The sequence below is a fragment of the Hemibagrus wyckioides genome, linkage group LG09 (assembly GCF_019097595.1).
Source record: "Hemibagrus wyckioides isolate EC202008001 linkage group LG09, SWU_Hwy_1.0, whole genome shotgun sequence".
In the NCBI taxonomy this organism is placed as follows: Eukaryota; Metazoa; Chordata; class Actinopteri; order Siluriformes; family Bagridae; genus Hemibagrus; species Hemibagrus wyckioides.
In genome coordinates, this window is record NC_080718.1 from 12178495 (window position 1) to 12205920 (window position 27426).

The window sequence follows — 27426 nt, forward strand, 5'->3', positions numbered from 1 at the left end:
TCACATATTAAAACATTTGCATTGAGAGCATAAGGCATAAGTTTCAGAGAATAAGTTAGCAAACTTGTCCATTGAAGCAAATTTTAAAGTTATAAAAGTGCTGCAAAGGGTATCCTGCTGGCTTTGGCTCCAACTTTAATATTAATGAGAAAAAAAAGGAGATAATTAAGCGCTCCACTCTTAAGTAACCGTATGTTTATATTATTACATATACTCAAATCAGTAGTCTCTTGAAATAGCAGTTCAACGCATAAAAGCTTTTATTTTGACAAAAAAAAATGTCATATGACTTTGTCACTATTGCTCAATTCACGAACATTCAAATCCCTGCCTGATCATATGACACCCTGAAGTCAGCTGATCTGCACTTTAAACGGAAATCTTGACCAGCGCCACTTCTTCCTTATTTATAGAGGATGGGATAAGCTGGGAAAAGGGACAAAATATGGCAGATGCAGAATACTTTAGTCAAGGATATGCGTTGGATTAATAAAGGGAGTTCAAAATAAGGCTAAACTTGTATATGGACACAGGAAGGAGGCAGGAAGCCTTTTACCCAGGGTTGAACATAACCTAGATTGAAGTCTAGATGAAATTGCAGTAAAAATAAAATGATTTAAAAAGCATGAAACATTATACTAGATTCCAGTTGCAAGGACATAAAACCTAAACTTTCTGATGAGATGCAATCTGGATAATCAGTGGGAGTTTATGAGGAGTAATAGGAAAAGAGATATACATGAATATGCCAGAGAAATAATACTGGATTCTGCAAGAGGTTGAGATGAGACATGATCATGAAAAGATACCCTGCTTTGTATCGCTGATACATTCACGAACCTTTTTTACAGTATACTTAAAAATCAACCAAATCTGGGAGAAATTTAGCCAGGTGCAGGTAGACATCTTTGCTGAGGAGTCAACTCATTGTTGAATGTAGTCTTAATAGTAGAGAAAAATGGCCCTCTGTAATAAGACATGTCTGACCTTCTGGTCTGCTGTATGCATTCACACCTCCCTTGCTGTTTCTGCCAATGGTACCCAAATTTCAGCAATTAATCCCTGGAGTTCTCAGGGCCCTAGAATGGCCAGTGAAACTCTGGAACACCCTGGGAATTCCCTTCCCATGCAGAACTTTTGTCTCAGATGAACAAGCAGCAGCCAGACTATCTGTACCTCTATGGTTGGCCACTTATTCTGCTTGGCAACTCGATGAGTGCACCATAGCTGTCAAGGTAAATATCCTGTATGCTCTCAGTGATGCTAGTTACACACGTGACACTGGTTCTATAAACCCCGGATAACGGCCAGTGTTCATTGGCATTCGGAAGCACAGCCAAGTTTACTCGTTGTGTAGGCTCCAAGATGAGAAATGGTGTAAAGGTAACTAGCATTTATTACTGAGATTTTGTCACACAAAGGAATAAAAATGGAAAGAGATGGCCTGTCATTCTGTGGAATGATTCACTGGCCCACCATGCAGAACAGCCTGATAGGGCTAAGGCAGCCAAGTCTGAGGGAGCATTCACTTGACAGTTTAACAAAATGGAGAGTATGAGTGTGATAAAATCATAGACTAAGTAACAGTGACAAATAATTCAGAAGGGGAAAATAAAGGCAGAAATAAAATATCCATTAACCGTAGTAGAAGATTTTGTTAGGATAGAGCTTGTTGTCAAATTGTTAAACCAAACCAAGAAAAATGGCAATGGTCAACTAATTTAAAATCTATTTATCATATTCATTATTGTTATAGTGGTATACATAACACTAATCTGCATATAAGAACAACATTGTAAATCTTCATTGTTAAAGTCTATGTATGTTCACATGACTTCTAAAACAGAATGCCACTAATTTTGCTTGTTTATTTGCTGGAATGTATGAGTCTCAGAGCTGGATTGGCATTTTATGTCTTAATATATTGTCTTAATTCTCTAACATCCTTTTATTAAACATTTAAACACACTAACAATAAAAATAGAAATAATTCCTCTTGTGTGAATTTATTTAAACAAGAGATTATGCCCTAACATGTCCAGGGTGTCACCCATCGCAGGGTACACACACACAAACACACACAAACACACAAACACACACACACTAAAGACAGCTTAGTGATGCCAGTCAGCCTATGGTGCATGTATTTGGACTGGGGTAGGAAACAGAAAACCCAAGAAGAACAACAAGCACGTTCATACTCCACACACACACACACACACACACACTAAAGACAGCTTATTGATGCCAGTCAGCCTATGGTGCATGTATTTGGACTGGGGGAAGAAACAGAAAATCCAAGAACAGCGAGAATATTTATACTCCACACACACACACACACACACACACAGGGCAGGAGGGAGGAATCAAATCACATCTAACCCCAGAGATGAGAGGCAAAAACTACTAAGTTACCGTGTCCCCTAATAAAACTACATTGTTTTAATGTGTACAGTAACTTTTTAGCTAATTATTAAAGCCTGAGAGCTTTTTTTAATCTCTGAACATTTCTGCACAGCACCCTAATACCCCAGTGCTATTAAAATGACATAATTATTTAAAAACTATAAACTGCGATACAGCATTTCTAACAGTAGAGGGTGATGCACGCGCACAAAAACAATGAATATTGCCCGAACTGGGTGATCGTTCTCAGTGATCACATAAACGTGATGTGACAGAAATGATAGATCATGGTTCAAGGCCATACGTGGGATGAAAGCTACTTCCGTATTTATTTAAAAGGAGTGACTAATCCCCAACCAAAGCCATTCTTTTTCTTGTATATTTCCAAAGAAGCAGATTGTCAGTACGTGGTGGTTTACATTTATTCAAATCATTGCACTGTAATGGTTAATAAAAGCATTTAGTGGTTTTAACTGTGATGATTTATTTATCCTACAGGATTCCTTCTTTCCACTATCTCGGAACAAAAGGTACTAAACTGTACTTTTCCTTGTGTCGAGGGTGATTCGCTTGAACGAGTAAACCATCTGTACCTTTAGTGTGTATCTTTTACCTTTAAAAGTACACCTAGTCTTAAAGCGTTACTCTAAAACTAATTACGGTCTAATTATGAACCGTACATCAGTTGAAAGGAAAACTTTAACCACACAGCCAAGTGAAAACTACATTTAAACTGCAAAAGACATTTAGGCACAAGAAAAACTACTTTTTCTGAGTGCACCATTCTGTAGGAGTGATGAAGCCTCTCACATGAATGGTGAGCTCGTCCGCTTTGTACAGGACAATCATTGACCAATCCGAACCACAAAGTTTCTGTGCAAGTCCGTTTTATTTCTCGATTGAGGCAGTTTGCTCGGTTTGCCTGTGGGGGGCGCTGGCAGTGTTCAGCGCAACAGGCGTTACCTTATACACCACATTCAGCCCGAATCGAGCTATTAAGTCAATTTAAAGAGCAAAAGGGGGAGTTCCTCAAGTCACCACTATCCGTCAGGTTCCCCCGCTGTGGGCCAGAGAGTGCTGAAAATGAGCGGCAGGAAGAGTGGCGCTCCCTTGTTGTGGCTCGCCGTGTGCTTCGGGAGCGCGCTCGAGGCCGTGGCGTTGGGCTCGCGCGCGGTGTGGCGAAACGGCTCGGCGGTGCTCGTGCCGGACTACATGCTCAATCTGTACAGGACGCAGTCACAGCTCGAGCGCACAAGCAACTACGGGAGCGCGACGCGCGCGAGGAGACGCGCCAACACAGTCACCAGCTTCGTGGACCAGAGCAAAGGTGGGAGACGCTACATCACTTAGTCCTATTAAATTCCATGTGTGTGGCTTAAATAACCAGGTCCGTTATTTATTCTTCTGAGTGATAAATGACTTGAAGTTAATTATAATCATATGTACATCCACTAACAGAAACGGATGCATTCTCCGGACTTTCTTCCCTCTTTCAAGATGTACTTGCATTCCAGATGTTATCCCACTGACATTCCTTGCACCCTTGCTACACCCTTATATGCTGATGCGTTAGATGGTTTTGCATGCAATTGTCATAAATCTACTGTGCGTCTTTGTATTATACAAAGTACTTGTGCTATTCTGTAGTCGGTGTCAAGTGTATTTAATGTATTTTGGTGCACTTGTCACTTTGTTCTAAAACTGTTGTTCTATCCTACAATATTTATGTGGTCCCGTGGTATTGTTATATTGACTTGTATTTATTTGTTTGTTTTTAATTTTGCCCATCTGCAGTTGGTCTAACGCGCAAATTCGCCTCAGTGAATTATAATAAACAGATATTACGCACATAATCCTGAAAATAAGGGTGCAGTTTGATATATAAATATATCTCTATCTTTAAGTTCACTTCAGTTTGAGTTTTTATTATTTATTTATTTTTTTTACTTAAAGACATATATCAGCAGCATATTATGCACATGGTTCCTAGGAATTTTATTAATTTCCTAAGTATTTTATATCCAAACATTTTTTTAAAACAAAATTTTTTGACAGGTTTAGATTTTCCTCATGTTTACGCTTACGAAATAAATGATTTCAAATAACACCTAAAATCATGGACTTTAATGTGTCTAACCTCTACCATCTGTGATAAATAAAGTACACTGGCGTGTTGAGCCGAATGCTCGGAAAGAGCGTGCGATCCGTGGCCAGGTGTTGCTGATAAAGACAGAAACTCTTAATTCAAAACTCATGCTCAAATACACATTATCGCGTACAATAGTGACTTTACAAAATACCGCCTGGTCATTTCCCTGCTTAAGAAAACAAAGTGCACGATATGGGCTAGAACACCATCCTTGGTGTAAATGAAGGGATACTGGAGTGATGCGGAGGTCAAAACAAAGTGCAATACAGAGACCATCCTGTCAAATGTTACCTAATTGATATAATACTTAACAATATAAACATTATAACAACATATAATACAACACCAATCAGAAAGCTTGGAATTTTCCTAAAAGATACTGCTGCTGGTTTAATCAGCAGTCATTTTTGTTTAGAAATAATTGGAAATCTTTTGGAAATTCAATTATCAAATCACGTTGCATACATCATCGACTGACATAATCCAACTCTTTGACCGCTCTGGTCTCTGAGGCCCAGAAAATTCTTAAGGGCAAATTAGACTGCGTGTTGTAGACCACAATAAAAATGGGGGAGTTGGAATGAAACCCCATTTCCAGACTGCCTCTTCATGACATTTTTTAGATTATGTCATTGTTTTGCCTGGCAAGCAGATATTACCTCTAGAGGAGGATGCTTTGCCCTAGGACCCTGCTCTTTGAGTTCAGCTTTCATTCTGATAGCGGTCCTTTTTCAGAGTGTGAGAAACTGAGAGTCTGAGAGGCAGCTTGCACTGGATGCCTCTGTCCTTTTTGCTCCACTTGAGGACCACAGGCCAAGCCCAGGTTGTGTGGCTGCTCACAGCAGATGCTTAACTGTTTGCAATTACTTGCTTTTCTTAGTTCTGTCCCGTGATATGCAGTCAACACGATATAGCCAGATCTGGCCTTGGGTTCTCGTGCTACCCACTCATATTAGAAGAATCCCCTTCATGTTTTAACCATGAAACTGTGGTCTGCGTCTCAGGTTGCACAGTGTTCTGGCTTCTACGGTTGAGTTAGATGTCAAGACGTCAACATTGAAACTTGTTTTACTTGCTGGATCTGGTCCCTCTTAGCAAAGCTCTTGTCTGCATTGCTTCAGTCACGGATGGCATAGTGCGACATGGGCTTACGATAGATCTCTTTGGAAAACATCTTAATAAGAAAAATAGCACAGCACAAAGATCATCATGAGATGTTCGAACGAGAATCATAGTTAGGCTCTCTCCAGAGGTTAAATGAGCCCAACACTTAAACACTTTCAGGAAACTAGGTCCAGGTGATTTCTAGCAGTTATAATGGTGGTCCGAGGTGTTCAACCCAAACGGCGGACATCTAATTGTGTCCCCAGGCCACCTACCACTCTTAAATTTACAGCCTCCTCTTGAGGAGCATAGAAGAAGGGGAGAGAAGGGCTTTGCTGGAGACCGTGAGCTTTTAGTATGTCCCAGCCAGCACTTTTCACATTCACTCTGCACAACTAGGAGATGCTGCCAAGGACCAAGGCAGTCCAGCAGGTCAACCGAACACTCTCCACCTGGTCTTGGCTGGTGTTGTGTGCCTTGCATTTGGAGAATCCATTCAAGGCCCACAAATGTTATTCTCATTGAAGAGAAGAGCTGACAGTGTCACTATGGCATTTTCGGCTATTTGGTAGACTGCTCACAACGGGCCAAGGAATGTGAGATTTCTACCCCAGACAGATGGCTCCTGTAAGCACTGCTGAAGTTAAATTAACACTGACCCATTATTGAAATTCCTTCCAGGCAGTACATATTTGAATGTCTAAGACTGAACTGCTCATCTTCTTGTTCTTGATTTTTTGTGTACTTACAGATGAGCCATCAGCTGAGTCCCACCAGCAGTACATATTTGACCTTTCGGGTCTCTCAAGGACTGAAGAACTAGTGGAGGCTGAGCTGCGGGTGTTGCGGAAGCTGCCGTCTGACTTGGAGAAATTACGGTCCTCTGCAGGAAACCTGTACCACCTACGCCTTTACAGCTGCTTCTCTCGGGGCTCATCAGGCAAGCCTCGACTACTCGCTTCTAGGACCATCAACATTCTGGATACCATCTTGAGCACTTGGGATGTCTTTAACATTGGGACTACTCTAAAAGCCCACCACAGGGTGAACAGGACAACTCAAGACAACAGTTATGTATGTTTCAGAATAGCTGTTGTTTCAGACTTAACAAAAGAGCTGATTTCCCCTTCTTTAGTTGGTTTGGGTTTGGAGGGACAGCAGAAGAATGAAAGGGCTTTGCTTGTAGCCTTTTCCCGCACTCGCAGGAAAGAGAATCTCTTCAGAGAGATCCGTGAGAAGATGAAAGCCATGCACATGTTTGAGGGTCGTGGACCCAGGCGCCGCCAAAAGAGGAGAACTGCCTTAGCAGGCCGTGCTGGTGGAGCAGGGACAGCAGGTGGGGGTGGAGCCATTGGGGGAGGTGGAACAGGCGGAGGGGGCAAAGGAGGTGGCAGACGGAGGACTCGCTGCAGCCGCAAACCTCTCCATGTGAACTTTAAAGAGCTGGGATGGGATGACTGGATCATTGCACCACTGGACTACGATGCGTACCACTGCGAAGGTGCATGTGACTTCCCACTCCGCTCGCACCTTGAACCCACCAACCACGCCATCATCCAGACGCTCATGAACTCAATGGATCCAGAGTCAACACCGCCGAGTTGCTGTGTGCCTTCCAAGCTCAGCCCTATAAGCATCCTATATATTGACGCTGGGAATAACGTGGTGTATAAGCAGTATGAGGACATGGTGGTAGAGAGCTGTGGCTGCAGGTAGCAGCATGAAAATGGGCTGGACTACAGCCCTTGATTCCAAACCTACAAAAGAGCCCCAATGCAGCACTGCCAGCCTCACAGAAATGAATGAGCCTTAGTGCCAAAAATATTTTAGCAATCACTACCATGGATAAGCATGTGTGCACATGCATGTGGTGGAGTGGACATAGGAGGTTATGCTCATAGGCATTTTGAACAGTGTCTGTCAAATGGGTAGAAAAACCAATGGGTACAACATACTAAACAGCCCTTTTTTTGCAAGATACTAAATTCTCCAACAAACACCTCCTTGATCAGGAAAAAAGTAAGAGCAGAAATTCCAGAAATAACACTGTATCCTGATAATGTAAACGGAATGATAGAGCACTCAAGTATACTTCCAGTGACTGAGAAAATGTTGAACTGTTCTGAATTCCCAAGACTGTCAGAGATTCCATGAAAGTCTAAGAGCAGAAGTGCTTTGCTTGACAGTCAGCTTAAACTGAAAAGAACATTCATAAGAATTTTATAGAAGATTTAAAAATATAAATATGAGAAAGAAAAAGTGACCTTAATCAGTGGCAGCAATGCTTGCCTGAATGTTGGAGGTTTGGACTTTTTCTGTAAAGCGCAATGTGTTATTCCAGTTGGAGCTCGAGTTGTTTTTATAATCAAGAGACTCATAGGGTGATTTATTGTGTATGACAGTTCTGAATTTTATATCAAGGTAACCCACACACAGCTGATGCTCCCAAGAGGTGACATCTCGCTTCCTTTTCTCAGCATAATAGACAGTGTTTGACTGGCCCACAAAAGGAAACTCACAAACCATACATTGCTAAGAACCTCAGTCATTATTTGTTTCAATCAAACGGCTAATCATGCCAAGTTTTTTAAGAATTGTGTTTAACTAAGCTCATTACAAAAGAAATAAGCATTGTGGACAGCCTACTTGGCATCTGCAGGACTAGATACAATAACTGTGTTATTCATGATGTCTACATGTGTAAGAGGTAAATGACTTCACTGAACCTCAGAACCTGGGAAAGAGGTTAGAAAGCCAAAGTCAAACTGATTCTTGGCATAGTGCACTTGTGTGTGACAACCCTCTTGTCAGGTCAAACTGCATGTGTAGGTTGGTTTGCTTTTCCTTGTCTCTGCTGTCCTTATGTTCATTTCATTTTAGAATAAACATTCCCATCAAGCACATTCTCCTGAATTCAGCCTCACATTGTACACCTGTTAAGGGACATAAGACAATGAGTGTAAACTCTGGGGAAGGAAAAGACAACCTGGAATCACGCCAGGAGAACTAGCCTGTTTAAACTCGATTCACATCATTCAAGAATAAATATCGTAAGCCATATATAACTTTAAACCATTTTTTTTTCATTATCCAAAAATATACACACTGGAATGTAGCGAAACATAAATAAAACATTATAAAAAAATGGTGCCATTATATAAACTGCAGTATTTTTGCAAAATAGACAGACAGAAAAGCTGCAACCATCAAACCACCGCTGTGCCTTATACGAATAGCAGGACTGAGTGAGCTCAGCTCTGCACGTCAAGTCTGCCGGGTTCGGTAACATGCTTGTCTTATCCCAATTTATTTCAGTAAAGACAATCCATTTTGTCGGAAAAAATCAGAGCATTGTGAGCTGTAAATATACCTGCATGAGCATATATGTATAATATGAATCATCTTTTGGCCAGTTCATAAAAAAGGTGACATCCTAAATCTAGACTGACAATAATAATAATAATAATAATAATAATAATAATAATAATAATAATAATAATAATAATAACTCCCATTTACATATTGTTACATATTATTAAATATTTACATTTTATTAAAAACATTTTCAACAAGGTAATTAAATAAAAAAAGACTATAATACCGGTTAAAAAAAACAACAACAATAAATAATATATATTTTACATTTTAAAATAAAAATAAGTATTAGAGCAAAAATAAAAGAAACAAAATAATGCAAAAATAATGAAAAATCTACAACAAAATATTTTGAGCTGTTAACTAATTATGCCTTTTTTTTTTTTTTTTTTTTTTTTTTTTTACAATCACTGTAAGTGATACAGCCTTGTCTGTCAAACATCATTATAAAAGTTTCTTTTACCACAAAATAGCAGTTTATATCATTAAAATGAACATTGTTCTCTGTAATATCTGAAAGTTATAAGATAAAGGAGAAGATTTACTCATAATTGCCTTTGGACTTGTGCTTTGCTTTTGTCATGTCAACAGCGTTAAGCACCAAGCTGTCCCAAATTTGCAGTACAATGTGAATGCTGACTTATTTCAGGAGCATGGTGGAAGTCAAACTTAAAGCTGCAAGAATTATGTTTTTGTGCCTTGGCATTTTAACTTAAAAGCCTTTAGAGACATTTCGAGGAGTAGGTATTTCAGCCGGCCAAGTGCTTTCAGACACTGAATGTAAATCCTACAGCATTGCTATGCTTCGACTGAGGGCTTTGGCAACCTTGCTATATACATCAATGCTAGACTATGTTCACGTCGTAAGAATCGGACATCTGTTTTACTTTACCGTCCCCGGTTTATAGCGTGTTGGTTTTAAATATGAGATGGAAGAGTAAAACGGTGTTTATACTAATTTGAAAGTACTAGCCTTAATTTTAGTGCATTTATTATGTTCTCTCGAGTCCCGGCATATTTGTGAGCTGTAAAAATATAACGAGAAAGTATAATGAAATCGATCATTATACAAAACAGAACAGAAATGCAGTATATGTCCTTTGACTGTCTACAGATGTCTTAAATGCAGAAACCATATTGGAGTATTGTCATTGCACTATGTGCGAGTTTTTGTGTAACATACATGGGATTGTATATAATTAAACTATAAATTATCTGTAAACAGCTATGCATTTTTTCATCATTTGGAAATATTGTTTAGTGGTATATATAAAATATATAATATACATATAAATACCTGTATGTTTCAAACCCAAAATTAAGCACACATTGTAGCCTTTTCTTTTCTTTTCTTTTACCCCCCTTTTTTTGTACTATGCCATTTCTGTACAGATGACTTTATTAAAGCAAAGAGTTTATTAATAAGGAAGATAAAATGGACTCTCAGCAATTCTTTGCCAGACATTCAAATAAAAGTAAACTCTTACTAAAAGTGTGTCCCACCCTTGGTTTCAGACGTATTATTGCGTTTGTGTTTTGCTCTGGTTTTTGCCTGAAAAATACTACGAATATTTCAGGTGATTTAGATTTTAAAACGGCAGAAAGAAAGGGAGGAGAGACTGTTGCCCAGTGCAGGCAGAGAAGTCATAATATATAACGTGAGTACTTTAATGCCTGTGTGTGTATGTGGGTGTGTATGTGGTGCACATTAAAAGTTTTATTAAATTTGTTGACTTCATGGCTTTACACAGAGTTCAGGGCCTCAGAAGTGATGACGTAATAGCACATTTGTCTTGTGATGTTTTCTCAAAAATAGTGAAAGAGACATCTTTAGTTTACTCCAGCTGTTGATTATATATATTTTTTCAACTCAGTGTGTCTCAACAATAAATTTGATGTGCTGCATTTATGCATTTATTTTTAAATCTATGTCCACACAATTTAGTTGTGATCATACAAATGTAACTTTTTATATAAAGTACACATTTGTAACGATTATTTGGGAATTATTGTGTATTGTTATAAATGATTGAGGTTACTAAGGCATTATTTAAATTTTTATACATTAAACCTTTATACGTTGATGTGATCATTTTTATTAGATCATTTGTGAGATTATATGGAATTAATGGAACAGAACATAAAAATTGCGAACCTTTATATAGCAGTGCTAAAGAAAAACATTAAGAGCAGGAAGAAAAGAGAATTGATGAGAATGTGCAATTTAATATATAGATAGAGGAGGCATGTCTGTAGCTTACTTTAAAATATATATGTATATATATATATATATATATATATATACATATACATACATATATACATATATATATATACATATATACATATACATATATATATATATATATATATATATATATATATATATATATATATATATATATATATGTATACCTAATCACCTAATCACAATAAATAACACCATTTAAAATATATATATATATATATATGTATATATATATATATATATGTATATATATATATATATATATATATATGTGTGTATGTATATATATATATACACACATATATATATACATACACACATATATATATATATATATATATATATATATATATATATATATATATACATATATATTTTAAATGGTGTTATTTATTGTGATTAGGTGTAACAAAATGGCACCGATTTTCTACATAATTACCCTTTCGTTTAATGCAAGTGTTGCAGTATTTGTATCCAGACTCCTGTTGGAAAAAAAAAAAAGATTCAATTCTAATTTACGTCACACTTTTAAAGATTTGACGCAGCCACTTATTACCAGAAAACACATCTCGGAAAACATGAGAATAATTTCCTAGAAGAGCCGGCCTACTATTACAGTGCAAACACTTATAGATCAAGGTTTATTAGATAAAACTATACTGGTACAAAAACTGAAAGGAGGGACAAAGAGTAACTACTACTATGTCAAAACAAGACCTAACAAAGACCAGTGGAACAAACTTGATCCGTTACAGATGATATTTGGCAGGAAAAAGCATGTATATATCTGGGCCGATTCTTCATTGCCACAAAAAGCCCAAACCACTTTGAAAATGTAAAACAGTAAAGCTTGTTTGCTTTGCCACAATTCAATCCACCCGGACGGGATTACTCCATTTCCTTCTATGAACTAGCCCTGCCTCCTGGTTTAAATCAAGGATAAGCAAATTAAGGGGCTTTGTCATTCTTTTCTGAACAGGCAGAAGAGGGAGATTAAAGAGGCCTGGGTTTACATGTCGAGGGTTTACATTTCCTTTGGGATGTCCAACAGACCAGATCAGCTGGGGATGTTTTACTCGACATTTGTTCAGCTTTTCACCAACGCGAGATAATGTTCACTAGTGTGATGCCTATGGGACATCTGTGAAGGTGAAGTTTAATTATGAATCATGAATACTTACTTACACTATATTTGGTGTCAAAATGACATGTGGTATATTAGCAGCATCTGGTTCAGGGGGTTGATGATGTTGAAATGATAATGCTGGAATCCAAAGGACATTATCTGTTGCTATAGACAGGAATGTAGTCATACCAATCATAAAGCAAAAGAAGGTGTGACGTTTGTTACGACTCACTGGTTTATGGAGCTTCCTACTGTTCTGGCTTATTTTGGGAGGCAACTCATGCAACATGACCAATATACATTTCTATAAGGTTTTTTTCTTCTTAAAACTATACAGAGCCCTGTTTTGTCTGCATGGTTATCAGTAAAGGAGATCAACACTATGGCTATTCAGGTACATCACTGTTATAGCACTTACAGTGTCAGATACTGTCCCCAGATACTGTGTGGGGAAAATATTCCCAAAACAGAATGACAGCACTAATATCGTTTAGCATCGTCCATATGATGACTGATGAGTACACTGAATGGGAATTCAGTACACAGAAAAGCCCATGGAACCCATGGAAATCCATTACTCTCTGTTCCGAAAAGCTCTAGCCTGCAGTCGTAGCGCTTGTAGTATTTGACTCCTGCCAATATGCACTTGCTTTCTTGCCATCATGCCAAAATGCTATTTCTATTTTTGACCAAAAAAACCCAAATCAAATCCCATTTAAGGTCTTCTTATGATCTACGTTTTTACTGGAAATGGAAAACACATGCGCGCAACATATTTATAGTTGAATAAATCACTGTAATAGTCAGCGTTACTTAAAAAAAAAAAAAAAAAACTTTCCGCGTCACTTTTTTAAGACAGGTGTTTTATACTCATCCTTCACAAAATCTATCTATCCAGGTCACTGGGAGCCTGGAGTCTATCCCAGAGGACATGCTTCAGAAGCAGAGTATCTAAACAGTATTTATAAACAGAATATCATGACAAATATTGTACAAAGTTTTGGATATTTTACAATAATTTATTACAGATTAATGGTAAACCATGAGTCCAACCATCGTAAATTAGATTTCTATTAAACAACAGTCATGCATCTTTGCTGCAATGGCAGATCGTGTTTTTTTCCCCCTGTTGTCATCTGATTTGTAATCAGTTTTGGACAATATAGGAAAACTTTGGTCTCAGAACACTGAATATGTGCTTATTGACTTTACTTGTGCTAAAACCTGCTATTATAGTGGACACAGAAACATCTTTTAAATATTAAAGACAAACTCCAATCAATGATTTAAAAACAAAACAAAAAACAAATGGGGTTGGGGAAAAAAATCCATTGGAAATCTTAACAGAACAAACAGTGAGTGATGTAGGAATCACTTTTTTTTTTTTTTTTAAATTTTCTATTCATGCTTGTGGTCTTATTAAAAATAGAGTACTCATATGTTAAGAGTGGAGTAGCCATTTAATTAAAAATTCTTATTTTAAGAAGCAAATTTGAGAATCTGTGTTATCACTGAGAAGCACTGGGTTTCAGCACCATAATAATAAAGGCCTTTAAAAGGTCTTGTAATGCAAGTCATCGTTGGCCTGGAATACGGGGCCTGTGTAGGTCAGTGGTCAGGTTTGCTTTGATACTCGTAGTACTATAATCCTCTTAGGTCATCACGGATCCACTCTGTGATCATGTTAGCCATCTCTTCACCCGCATCCAGGACAAAAGCATGGCGTAACCCACGCTCACACAGACGAATGTCTCCGTCGGGAAAGTCTCTTCGGATATCCTGGAAGTACTGCACAGGGCACCAGTGGTCTGTGGCTCCGTAGTAGAAAATAAGCTGAGGAAGTGGAAAAAAAAGTGCTTTAGTCCTACATGCAAAATGTTAGAGTGTTTGACCCTATAAAACTCTCTTATACCACAGCTTTCTCAGTTCTGATTAGTGTTGATTTATTTTGCATAACAGCATGTAATTCTGGCTACAAAGCAAATGAGAGGCTTATATTAATGTGCTTGTTCTAATACATCATGACAGAGACTTGTATGGTGGACGCTCCATTTAAATAAATTTAAAAAACGTGTGTAGTTGTTGATATGGTGATGTTTGTCTTCGAGGAGACGTTTATTCAGCATTTTCAGAAGGAGGCTCCAGTGTCTGTGCTTTGTAACAGTCAAGAGGTAAAGCTGTTCCTTTATTTTCTCTGACATGGGAAAGTGTTTTCTCAGAAACATTAGAAGCTGCATTCTTTTTGTCTGGGAGAGTACTTCAAGTGAGACAAAAAACGAGAGGCTGGTGACTGTTTAGAGCTGTTATAATGCAAGAAATAACAGGAACTAACTTATTTTGCAGATGCTCAACTACTTTAAACATGGCTATAAATGGATAAAATGTACAAAATGTCGTTTTTTAATAAAGAAAAAAACAAAAAAAGCTGTGGTATAAGGGGAATAAATCACTTTGGGATGTGCTGTTACTGCTAACTCACTGTCACTGATTATTTGCCTATAACAGCATGTGTATTTAAACACATCTTATAAAGCATTTATAGAAACGAAATATCTAATCTCAAATCATTCACATTTATATCTTTTTAAATGAAAGAGTGTGCTGCTGCACAGCTATTTAATATATTGGGTGGGGGAAAAAAAAACCTTTGCACAAATGAAAAGCAAGATGTGGTGACTACGATGGGATTCAAGATGCTCGACTTTTTACGCTATAAAATATTCGTCTTTGTTGCCCTCCCCTTCCCCCACACCACATTAAACCCACATAAAAAAGGGGGAAAAAAAATCATGCATTATGTTTCATATTTTAAAAATGCACATAAACATTTTTTGTGTTTATTCTCCACTACATCCCTGATAAAGATCTCAAAAACAAACACACCATAGAAAAGGACTTCACAAGCCACAGACGACAGTCTCAGTGACCGTATAGTCTGCTCAAGATTTGAACCAGGTCAGGGATGATTGGCAATAAAACGATGCCTGCTTTCTCATGGTTAGAAATGATTCCTCAGTGAAGCCTATAACAATTCATGGGAAGGGAAAAAAAAAATTCCCATTAAATCTATTGAAAGGTATTTATTGTTAAGCGTCCTCATGAATTTGCACAATAGAATGATCGCGTTTGCTTGTCAACTGTTCTACATCACTCTCCAGACGAATTGCATAACGCTAGGCCTTCGCTGCCTGTACTAGTTAATCATGATGGCTTCTACATCTGTCTGCCTGATTGATTTCTCCACAGCCTATAAATCTAATAAAGGAGTCACATGCATGTGGTTTAAGACTGAAGAGGGGTTCAAACATACGACCTCCTGTCTTCACCTACAGCTCTTTCGAAAAGAATTACTCTGGCAAGGTTGCTGGCAAGCAATGAGCCAGCAAGACTTGATAGTTTCAACAATGCAGGATACAACAATGCGTATCAAAGCAAAATGGGAATACAAACGTACATACGGAGCCAGAGCTGCAGAACAAAGGAGGGTTTCCCTTTGTCATGCAATCCATGTCAAACTTTGGAGGAGACACAAAGTTCTGACATTCACCACCACAAAAAAAAAGAGGGGAAAAAAAGCACCCTATTTAGCGAAGCAGTGCCTTAAGTGTGTCTCTGCTGTGACTATAACAGTGCCATCTTTGAGCTCTGTCTTTTCAGCAGGAACATAACAGGAAGGTGCTGTATGTCTTGTGACACTTAGGGTTAAAGTATGTGGTGTGTACGAGAAGCAGAGTGAGAGCAGCAATGATATCACCTTTTTAACTGATGACAGATAAAGTGCACCAGTCATTGACATCCCAGCCAGTCATGTCCCACCTCTCTGCATGCATGAGGCCTCTGGTTAGCATCAGAGCAAATGCATCGAAAACACACACATGCTCGATACGTTCTTCATGCCTCCGGGCCAGAGCGAGACAGCATGAGCGCTCACTCTGATCTTGCATTCTTTGAACTTTTTCACAATAAACTGTGGATGATTATAAGATACTGTGCATTCAGAAAGTATTCAGACTCTGTCTTCTTCTTTTTCCTAACATTTTATTATGTTGCAACCTTAGGCTAAAATACTTAAAAATATCACATCAGTCTACCCTCCATGCCATGACAAAGCAAAAAAAAACGGATTTGTGGTAACTTTGTAAATACAAACTGTAAAATCTGAAATATCACATCAAAGTATTGAGATGCTTTGCTATGACACTTGAAATTCAGCTCAGATGCATCCCATTTCTCTGGATCATCTTTGAGAGGTTTCACAACTTTGATTGGAGTCCACATGTGGCAAATTCAATTTGAGATAATTCTTTTGTAAATGATTTGGAAAAGCACACACCTGTCTATCTAAATCTGAGTCCTGTCTAACAGCTGAAAATGCATATCGGTACAAAAACCAAGCCAAGAAGGACCTGCCTGCAGAGCCCAGATACAGGATAGTGTCGAGGCACAGATCTGGGGAGAGCTACAAGAAGAACTGCTGCACTGCAGGTTCCCAAGAGCACAACTGGCCTTATAGTCGTCAAATGGAACAAGTTTGGAACAACCACATCTGGCAGGCTAGCCAAACTGAGCAATCAGGGGAGCAGGGCCTTGGTTAAAGAGGTAACCAAGAGCACAGTAGTCACCCTAGTTGAGCTCCAGAGATCTTGTGTGGACACTTGCAGAGCATCAACCATCATAACAACACTCTGTAATTCCAATCTGGTCTTATGGCAGAATGGCCAGCCAGAAGCCTATCCTCAGTGCAAGACACATGAAAGCCCACTTGGAATTTGCAAAAAAACACCTAAAGGACTCTCAGACAATAAGAAATGATATTTTCTGGTCTGTTTGGCCTCAATTCCAAGCAACATGTCTGGAGAAAACCAGGCACCACACATCATCTACACAATACTGTCCCAACCGTGAAGTATGGTGGTGGTAGCATCATACTATAGGGGGTGTTTTTCAGGGGCTGTGTGGAGATGGGAGAAACTTGCAGAAGATCAACCATCACTGCAACACAAATCTGGTCATTATGGCAGATTGGCCAGAAGGAAGGCTCTACACAGTGAAAGACACTGTGGAATTTGCAAACAAACAAACAAAACACCTTAAGGATTCTCAGATTGTGGGAAACAAGATTCTGTGGTCTGTTTGGCCTCAAATCCAATTGTCATGTCTGGAGGAAACCAGGCATCACTCTTCACCTGCACAGTACCGTCTTCACTGTGAAGTGTGGTGTTGGCAGCATGGGGGTATTTTTCCTTTGGCAGGGACTATGGCACTGGTCAGGATAGAACAAAACCTGATCCCAGCAAAATAAAGAGATATCCTTTATGAAAATCTGTTCCAGTGGACCTGCTCAGGACTTCAGACTGGGCCAAAGGTTCACCTTCCAGTGGGACAATGACCCGAAGCATACAGCCAAGACAATGCAAGAGTAGGTTAAGGACTGCTATGTGAATGTCCTTGAGTGACCTAGCCAGAGCCTGGACTTGAACCCAGTCAAACATCTGTGGAGAGACCTGAAAATGGCTGTCCACTGACAGTCTCCATCCAACATGACAGAGCTTGAGAGGATCTGCAAAACATTGGAAGAAAATCCTCAAATCCAGGTGTGCTAAGCTTGTCACGTCAAAGCCAAAAACACTTGAGGCTGTAATTGCTGCCAATGGTGCAATTAATGGTTAGGGGTCTGAGTCCTTATGTCAATGTAATATTCTAGTTTTTTTGTCTTTGAAAAATATGCAATGCTATCACAAATCTGGTTTTTGCTTTGTCATTATATGGAGTATGGAGTGTAGGTTGATCTGAATACTTTCTGAATGCACTGTAATTGAGCCCTTAGCCCAATTGGGAATGTCAGAAATCTGTATTACTTTAGAGGAAAACATCACTATCACGCTAATATTCCTAACTGTAACATGCAGTCATTAATCTGTGGTAATATATCAACTGTTGGTTAAGTACCTTGTCAAGATGTTGCTGTATGGTCAAGTTATCTCGATCTAGCACCATCCTCATTTCTTGACTCCCCATATACATAGCATTAGCTGTGAAGGAAAAGAAAAAAGTTAGAAAGCATAGAAACAGTCTCAGAAAAAAATGTAAATATACAAGCACTCTAACTGAATCCTTGAATCCTCCTAACATAAAACACCTCACTGATTCACAAGTGAAACAAATCTTTCTTAAGCTGATCTGCACCGTAAAGTCAGACGAATAAATCAGATGATTAAACACTCTCCCATCTGCCTTTGCAAAAATATTTCATTGTTGATGTGGAATTTTATTGTGAGAGACATTTTTGGAAGCATTTTCGGAAGGAGTCTCCAGTGTCAGTATGGGAAAGTCTTATTAGCTATACAAGGAAGTAAAAAGCAGAAAGGTCAGTGAATGTTTATACCTATATATTGTGCCTCTGCATGTAATGCAGTACATTTTTAATACAATGTGTGGTTTTATACTATGTGCAATATATATACAAATTTCAGTTTGCAGTATACGCTTCAATAATCAAAACACATTTGCATACTCTACATTACGTTAGCTAACCATGTTAGCTACATCACCTTTGATATTCCCCAACGTAGCTGTGAAATCAAAGAAATATACAGTGGGAAAGGACCAAAACAGCTCCAATATGGAGAATATAGCACTGGATTCTCCTCACACAGAAACAACTCAACATTCATAACCTGCTGCTCTAGAACCATTTGTTATGTTGTGAGTCTTCTCTTCAATGAATAACCTGCAACTTAACCACTGAGGAATAAACATGCGTCCATTTTTTATTATTTTTTTTAAAGGCCTGCTGGCTATTTAAAGGTATTTTTCCCCCTGAGCAGCACATCTGAGCAACCCAACTTATTTAATTGTGCCTTCCATTAGCAGAGTCCATAAGTGAGACACTGTTAAAAGCATTAATTCATAACTACAGTGTTTTTTTGGGGGGGCCAAAATATAAACACACTCTTGCTGATATTTTGTTCAACCTCTTTCGAACATATTGTAGAAGACTTTCAAACACACCCAAACACACGATATATGAACTAATATGCATCGCCTGACATGATGACCTGGCAAGTGATCAGCAAGAGTGATTCTATTGCCTGTGTGTGTGTCCAAATGTATAGGAGACAGTGTTCATATTTTGCGTCATTGGGACTTTCCTTTCAGCATGGGCTGTGGCTTGAAAACTTTCCAGGAAAAGGGTGTACACGTATATTTTTGTCAATGGGCACAAATCTGTTTGTGGATGAATGTAGGTATGTTCAGCCAGAAGGACTAAGGGTTTGATCAGCCATCTATACAACAGCTCTCCAAATAATAATAATAATAATAATAATAATAATAATAATAATAATAATAATAATACGCTGTTGACCTGTCAAGAAAGCAAGAAAAACAGATCTGCTCAAAACCACAAACAGTACATATATAGATCAACATAAACTGCAATATTTCAGTACAAAGTTAATGTCTGAGAGTCAAGTTAAGCATCGACACTACTAGGGTGTAGTTGACGGGGTCTTATGCAACTGTACAATAGATGATTTATGGAACAAGGAAAGAGGTGAATATAAACCTTGAGTAAACATTCAGTGTTGGATGGGCATGCAGGAAAAAAATCCTATATTGTAGTTTAGCAGCTTCAGTGTATTATTGCTTGGAAGCACATGGAATATTCAGCCTGAGATTTCATCTTTTACAAACAAACATTATAAAATACCAGATGTCATTATTATTCCTCTAGTCCAGCGATCCAAAACACAACATTTCCATATGGCGCCACTGAAAATGTAAGATATAGTGACACTTAATAAGCCATTGCTACCACACGAAGGACGTGCAAAATCATACAAACCAGGACATCTCTTCTCTCAACTATATCTGCACAATATGGGCAAGATCCTACAATGTCACTATGTACCGCATTTGTGATATGTCTCGATATGTATTAAAAACACATTGGTAGAGCCCTTGACGTGCAATGGTGGAAGACTGGGTCACATTATTCTGATCAGTATTATTTATGTTTGTCGGATCATGTAAATGTGATTCATCAAAACAGCCACAGGAACACTCATCTGCAACATCTGAGATCATTCAGGATGCTCACAGCAAAAAAAACCCTTCAAAAACCCATTTAATGATTTGTTAGAGAGCTCAAGTTCAGTGTTCTGAGATACCAAAGGCCAATATTGCAGTACTGCCTTACAAACAATATATTGCAATGCACTAGTGTAAACTTCACTAAAGATTTTCTACTGAATATTATAAATAAATAAATAAATAAATAAATAAATAAATAAATAAATAAATAAATAAATCCTAAAAATAAAACCAGTCCTGTAGACGCAGGCTGATTGCTGTCTGTGGAATAAAAAGCAGTTCATTTCTTTTTATTCAGCATAAGCAAACCATCTTTCTCTTGATTTGGAGCTATGTACTATGACCTGGAACATTTAATTGCATTACATTAAAAAGGGTAAGCTTGGATGTAGATCAGTGTAAATAAATGGGATGGCCAGACACTAGCGTTATAAGATCTCTCTGACCTTGTTTCTTATTAAGTTTTTTTTTTTTTTTTTTTAGAAATCGGTCTGGTTCTCAAGTTGAAAATTAACGACAAGTTCAGACATGGGTTAGAAAGAATAATCTTTCAACATCTACAGAAGTCAGTAGCAATCCTGTCCGATTAGTGACCGGCATTTATGACTATTTAGAGCTGCTTAAAAAATATGACCAACTTGTTGATATTATTTAACGCCTGTAATGCTGCACATCAGTTTTCAGAATGCAAAAGCAATAGACGAAATGGGACTCAGATCCAGAACTAAAAATAAAAGAGGAAAAAATGAGTGCGACTGAGACAGACAGAGAGAAAAGGAGATTTAGTTAGAGAGATGTGTGTGCCAGTCTTGGGGCAGTGATGAGCGAGACATCCCCTGGTCTATCTCACTTATCTCTAGGGGGGTGTCTGGACTCGGGGGTTTGGCAGGACATAGCATTCCAGCCCAATTTACACATCCTCACACATGCACCCAGTTAACATCAGAAAGAAGACGTAAAGGAAACACAAATGCATGTGCACTGACTCATCTACAGGAATCAGCCAGGATACACCACTATAGTGACAAAATGAAATTTACATACTTTGCTATATCTAAAGCTAAAAAAAAATCATTAGTAGAGTCTAAATATGGAAAACAATTACCATTTAATCATACTTATTAGATAGATTTATTTTAACATTAAGCTTAAAAATTGAGTCTATTCAAAAAAGTCTGTGTGCTGGCCAATGATGTCATACATTAAGTGGTACATTTTCTGGAAATCCTGAAAACACACACACACACGCGCGCACGTCTTACCATCTTTGTGAGATAATTCCATTGACAATTATTAATGTTAATAATTAATCAATCTATCTAACCAAATAAACCATAACTTGAACTTCAGAAAGCAAATGAAAAATAAATACTGTACATTAAAACAGTAAATAAATAAACAAAAAAAAAAACAAAGTGGGGACAAGTGAGCTGTCCCCACAAAGTCAAAAATTTCAGATATTCCTATCCTTATGGGGACATCTGATTCCCCCTAAGACAAAGCGACAGCAATCACAACAACAACAACAATAATAGTAGAGTAGTACTATTAGTAGTAGTATTAATGGTAATGGTAGTAAGGGAAGTAAGTAAGGGAAATCCAGCCAGCTGCCTGTCTGATGTTTTGAACCACACTGACTGTTTTATGTCACTGTTCATCCTCATTTTGCTTTGATAAAATAAAAATGAACTTGATGAACCAGACAGTTTTACCCTCCTCTTTTCAGTTCAATAACACATGTCTTGAAAGAAAACCACAAACCGGTGCAACACAGTGCAGATTTTTCTTCCACCAAACAGAACCCAAGGTGGGTGGGCAAACTCTGCAGTACCTCATACAGAATTATACTGCCGTTTAGAGAAAAGCAATTGCATGAAATAACAGAAATAAACATGTCTTTCATCACTTCGATTTGAAGGGATTTATCCATCATCGCTTTTTAATTGTGGATTAAAGCTGATTTGGAAGTGCTGGGGGAAAGGTCTGTGGCTTTTTCCTGCATGAGGAATAACACCTGTGGTCAAGAACCCAGAGTGACCAGATTGCACAACATGGTAACCACATCCTTTCGTTTAGTAAGAATATACCTAGCCTCTGATCAAGACTGTTTCCTTTATCAAGCATGTTAGGAAATTCATTTGTTGTTTACTTAAAAACACACACACACACACACATACATTTAAAGATATTACAAAAAAGGAAACCATACTACCACAAATAACACAACAAATAAAAAGCAACACGGGAGGAATGTTGGAACATCTCTTCACAGTGGATATTTCTTAGATTTCAACATGAATGTCTTGACTACGGATTGAAGCAAAACCTCAATATCATTCAATAAAACCGTTCATAAACCAATCCACAGCATGGAAAATCAGGAATCTGGTCAGCTACGATAAGATGTTCTAGAGTTACTTCAAAACAGCTAACATATTTCAGCCTCTGTATGACTTTCATTTTGATCATTTTATTGCCCTCGGGTTTCTATCCAATGTTCTTTGACCGAGAGGTTTCATCTTTAAACACTTACATGCTTGAACTCTTGCTAAGGTGACTAGCTTATATTCAGTAATGTGCCAACACTCTTTCTTTACAAACTAGGCCACTATTATCAGGTGAAGTTCACATATGAAGTTAATATAACGTGCACAGTGGTGTGTAAAGTAATTGTGCCTCGTCTCCTAAGAATGAAAGCCTAGCTTACATAAGGACATATTTGCTTCCATGTTCCATTGCGGTTTGATCAAATCCTGTGAAGCAATGGATTTATGCTTCACAAAACACGACTTAGTTTCCTGTTGTGCAACTGCTACTGGATGAAATGACTTTTTTATTTTATTTTTAGAATACCTTCATTTAAGAAGGAATAGTATTATGGCCCTGATAAAGGTGTCAAGTAAGCCATAAATTAGCACAGGACAGAATTTATTCACAGTTTAAACCAATTAAGTAAAAAACAAAAAATCCTATCTATCTATATCTACCTATTTTACACACAGTGCCCTCCACTAATATTGGCACTCTTGGAAAAAATGAGCAAAGAGGCAGTGAATAATTGCCTTTGTAGTTACAGTGGGCTGTGGTTGGATCTTGGTAGTTGAATCTTGGTGGCAGGACAATGATCTAAAACACACATCAATATCAATACAAAAATGCTTCACGGACCACAAAATCAAGGCCCTGTCATGACCATCCCAGTCCCCTGTCTTAAACATCATAGAAAACCCATGAGGTGAACTGAAGAAGAGAATCCACCAGTGTGGACCTCGAAATTTGATGGATCTGGAGAGATCAGTATGGAGGGATCTGTTTGGAGGAATGGTCTCAGATTCCCTGCCATGTATTTTTTTAACCTCATCAGGCATTATAGAAGAAGACTCAAAGCTGTTATCTTGGCAAAGGGAGGTAGCACAAAGCAATGACTAAAAGGGTGGCAATAATTGTGCACTATATACATATCTTATTTTTAATAATTTATTTATATATATATATATATTATATATTTATATATCTTATTTTTTCCAGGGCAGTATATATATATATATATATATATATATATATATATATATATATATATATATATATATATATACCGCCCTGGAAAAAATAAATATATATATATATATATATATATATATATATATATAAATAAATAAACTTATATATCTAAGTTTGGGATTACTCAAAAATTTTATTGTTTTCCAAGGAAACACACAGGAAATTAGTCTGAATAGAAAATATAGTAAAAGAACAGGACATGCTGACATGTCAGAGTTACAAATAATGAGTTTGATGGAAATTTTCTTCAAACTTTGCCTTCATCAAAAAAAAAACACCTTTTGCAGCAATATATATATAATAAAACTTTATTCTCTTTTGTTCTCAATTTTCACTCTAATGATATCCATAAGAGTATTTTTTTGTGGTTTTCTTTTTAACAAAAGATCAAATGTATGGTGTTATATGTAATAAAATAGATGGAATTCTCTCTAACAACAAATTTTACTGCATTCGAACAGGTAATTTGTCTAAATAATAGCGGAAATTACGAAAAATATTTTAGAAGAGCAAAAATCCAAAAGGTTAATAATCATAACCATCTTTCAATGGAAGGATAATGTGTGTTTCATTCAACATACTGTCATAGCTCTATGTTCTTTCCCTGCTTTCCAGGTGTCTGGAAAAGGAAAGGGAAAAGATATGCAAGCAGTCTGGTGAAAATGCCAGATAGGAAGTGTACAACCTTCGTCACTGGACTGCAGGTCAGGCCAGTGTTAACTATGTTTCTCTCTGGTGAAGTGAAATGAGTGTTAAGCAATCCTTCTCAGATTTCACACTCTCGCATTCCCAAAAAATGCAAGGCCGAAAGGTGATAGAAAATGTTAAGAATTTGTATTCCCCACATAATTTGACGTTGTGAAAAAAATAAAGGAAAAAAAGCCTGAGTGGGGTAGTAGTATAAGCTGAAGTACTTGATGATAGAACATATTAGAGTCATTTTAATATCTCTTTTCTTTAGGGAGGCTGGCCTCATTAATTTATGTCAGACACTGATGTCTGCCTGGCATGTACTATGTGCATGTTTCACATGCAGTTAACATGAGAGCATCAACAATCCCGATTTCAAGGAAAGGGATTTCCGAACAAATAAATCCTTAAAAGTACCCAGGAAGTTCCATCTAATCGCAACATGCTTTCTTAATTAAGTCTGTCAACGTGCCATTAATTATGTGCGTAATGCAAGACAGAGTGAGAGCAGCTTTTCATTTACAAATGAAGTCCAGCACTTAGCTACGATGTGCACACGTGCACACACACGCACACGCACACGCAAACACACACAGTTTGTTTTTTTTTAAAAAAAAGAAAAAACGTAAAATGTATCTTTGGAAGAGTAACTTGTCACTTTTAAGCTAAAATGGAACATAAGAAATTTGAGTGCACTGGGGGAAAAAACACTCACTGGCCACTTTAATAGGAACACCTGCCCACTTTTTTTAATGCAATTATCCAATCAGATTGATCATGAGGCAATAGAGCAATGCATAAAATCATGCAGTTACAGAAAAAGGGCTTTAGTTAATGTTCAAATACCAGAATGAGAGAAAAGAATGTAATATTAGAGCTTTTGGTGGTGGAATGTTAAGAACTCTGAAATACTGCTGGTCTCCTTAGATTTTCATGCAAACTGCCCCCAGGGTTTACACAGAATGGTGCCAAAAACAAAAAGCATCCTGTGAGTGGACACTCTGCAGGCTGAAACACCTTGTTGATGAGAGAGATCAGAGGAGAATGACCAGACTTGTTCGAGCTGACAGGAAGCCTATGGTAACTCAAACAGACACTTTTTACAACTGTGGTGAACAAAAAAAGCATCTCACAACCTACATGTCGAAACTTTACAACAGAAAAGAGCACAGTGGGTTCCACTCTGACTCTTAGTGGAAGAACCTTAGGTTCCTGTTCTTGAGTGACAGCAGTAGAACTCGATGGGTTGGGCATTCAGAAATACGTTTCTGTTCACCATAGTTGTATTAGGTTATTTAGGCTACGGAAGACCTCTTAGCTCAAACAGGTCTGGCAATTTCTTTTGTCATCTCTCATCAACCAAGATATTTCCACCTGCAGATTTGATGCTCACTGGATGTTTTTTCCCCTGACCATTGTGTGGGAGTTTACAGACTGTTGTGTGTGAAAATCCCTGCAGTTTCCGAAATACTCAAAGCAGCCTATCTGGCACCAACAACCATGTGATGACCAAATTTCCCCCAATTCTTGACATATTTTCAGAAACACACACAGAATAAATTCATATTATGTGGAGGATGTGGTAGCTTATTGGTTAAAGTGGTGGACTACGGATCGGAAGATTGTGAGTTCGAATCCCAGCTCCACCAAGCTGCTACTGCTGGGCCCCTGAGCAAGGCCCTTAGTGTCTAAAAAAAATAATAAATTAAGTAAAAAAAAAAAAAAGTCGCTCTGGATAAGGGCGCCTGCCAAGTGCTAGAAATGTATATTGATTTTCATTCTAAATGAATATATACACTGTCTCTATGTAGACAGCCAGAGATCACAGTTTTTAATTCATTCTGATATTTATTGAGTATATTAACCAAACCTTTTGCTCTGCACTGTTGCCACATGATTGGCTGCTTAGATAACTGCATAAATGTGCAGGTGTAGAGGTGTTCCTAATAAAGTGGAATGTGTGTGAAAGTATATCATATACATATATATATTTATATATATTCACAAGAGGCTAAAAGTGCCAATGATTAAAAGCATGCGTCTTAGTGCAGTTGGTTGTAAAGTCTCAGTTGGAACATAGAAACGAGTACAGGGAGAGAGAGAGAGAGAGAGAGAGAGAGAGAGAGAGAGAGAAAAGAAAGAGAGAGACGCTTATAGGGTCCACTGAGGCCTCTCTTTGGCAGAGCCTCTCTATCCATCACGGCATCAATCATCCACCTCCCAGGACAGACAGGGAAAAAACACTCTGCCTTTCACACAGACTGAAAGAAAGAGACATGCAGGTCTGCTTCCCTCAGAAGAGAAGGTTCATAATTACCTCTCCTCACAACACTTCATCTGCACCATTACTGAGCAAATGGAAAGCCCTGGAGATTAGATAAGTCTTCTAATAAATAAAACTTTATTCCGTACACTGGGGAAAAAACTGCTCAGTTGGCTGCCACTCATATCCTGATTTCATTTATGCAGGCCATCACAAGTATCAGCAGGTATTGGATTCTTATCAGGGATTACACAGAACTAGTGATGTATGCATTTGTAAAGTCAATAGATAAATTATCAATAAAAAAAATTGATTGATATTCTTTCAGACAACAGTCCTGAGCTTTTTTTTTTGTAAAGCCAAAATGAAGAAACTGGTTTATCATTGAAAGCAAAGCTAAAATGTGGTTT

At 37.8% G+C, this 27426-nt stretch overlaps 2 protein-coding genes across 4 annotated transcripts in view; one reads left to right on the forward strand and one right to left on the reverse strand.

Moving 5' to 3' along the window:
• The first annotated feature begins 3228 nt into the window (after positions 1 to 3228).
• Positions 3229 to 11048, forward strand: gdf7 (growth differentiation factor 7). The gene is made up of 2 exons (XM_058399919.1): positions 3229 to 3733; positions 6411 to 11048. The coding sequence occupies exons 1-2, from the start codon at positions 3490 to 3492 to the stop codon at positions 7373 to 7375; spliced, it is 1209 nt and encodes a 402-aa protein (XP_058255902.1). The 5' UTR covers positions 3229 to 3489; the 3' UTR covers positions 7376 to 11048.
• Positions 11049 to 11675: 627 nt separating this feature from the next.
• The window catches only part of ldah (lipid droplet associated hydrolase), a 44557-nt gene continuing 28806 nt past the window's right edge, over positions 11676 to 27426 (reverse strand). The window contains exons 5-6 of one of the 3 annotated variants that reach the window (XM_058399763.1): positions 18358 to 18440; positions 11676 to 14241 (exon numbers count right to left, since the gene is read on the reverse strand). In XM_058399763.1, the coding sequence (XP_058255746.1) occupies positions 14050 to 14241; positions 18358 to 18440 (275 nt within the window). In that variant the 3' untranslated portion in view covers positions 11676 to 14049. The remainder of the gene's footprint in view (positions 14242 to 18357; positions 18441 to 27426) is intronic. The other 2 variants (XM_058399762.1, XM_058399761.1) reach the window with 2 other exon arrangements.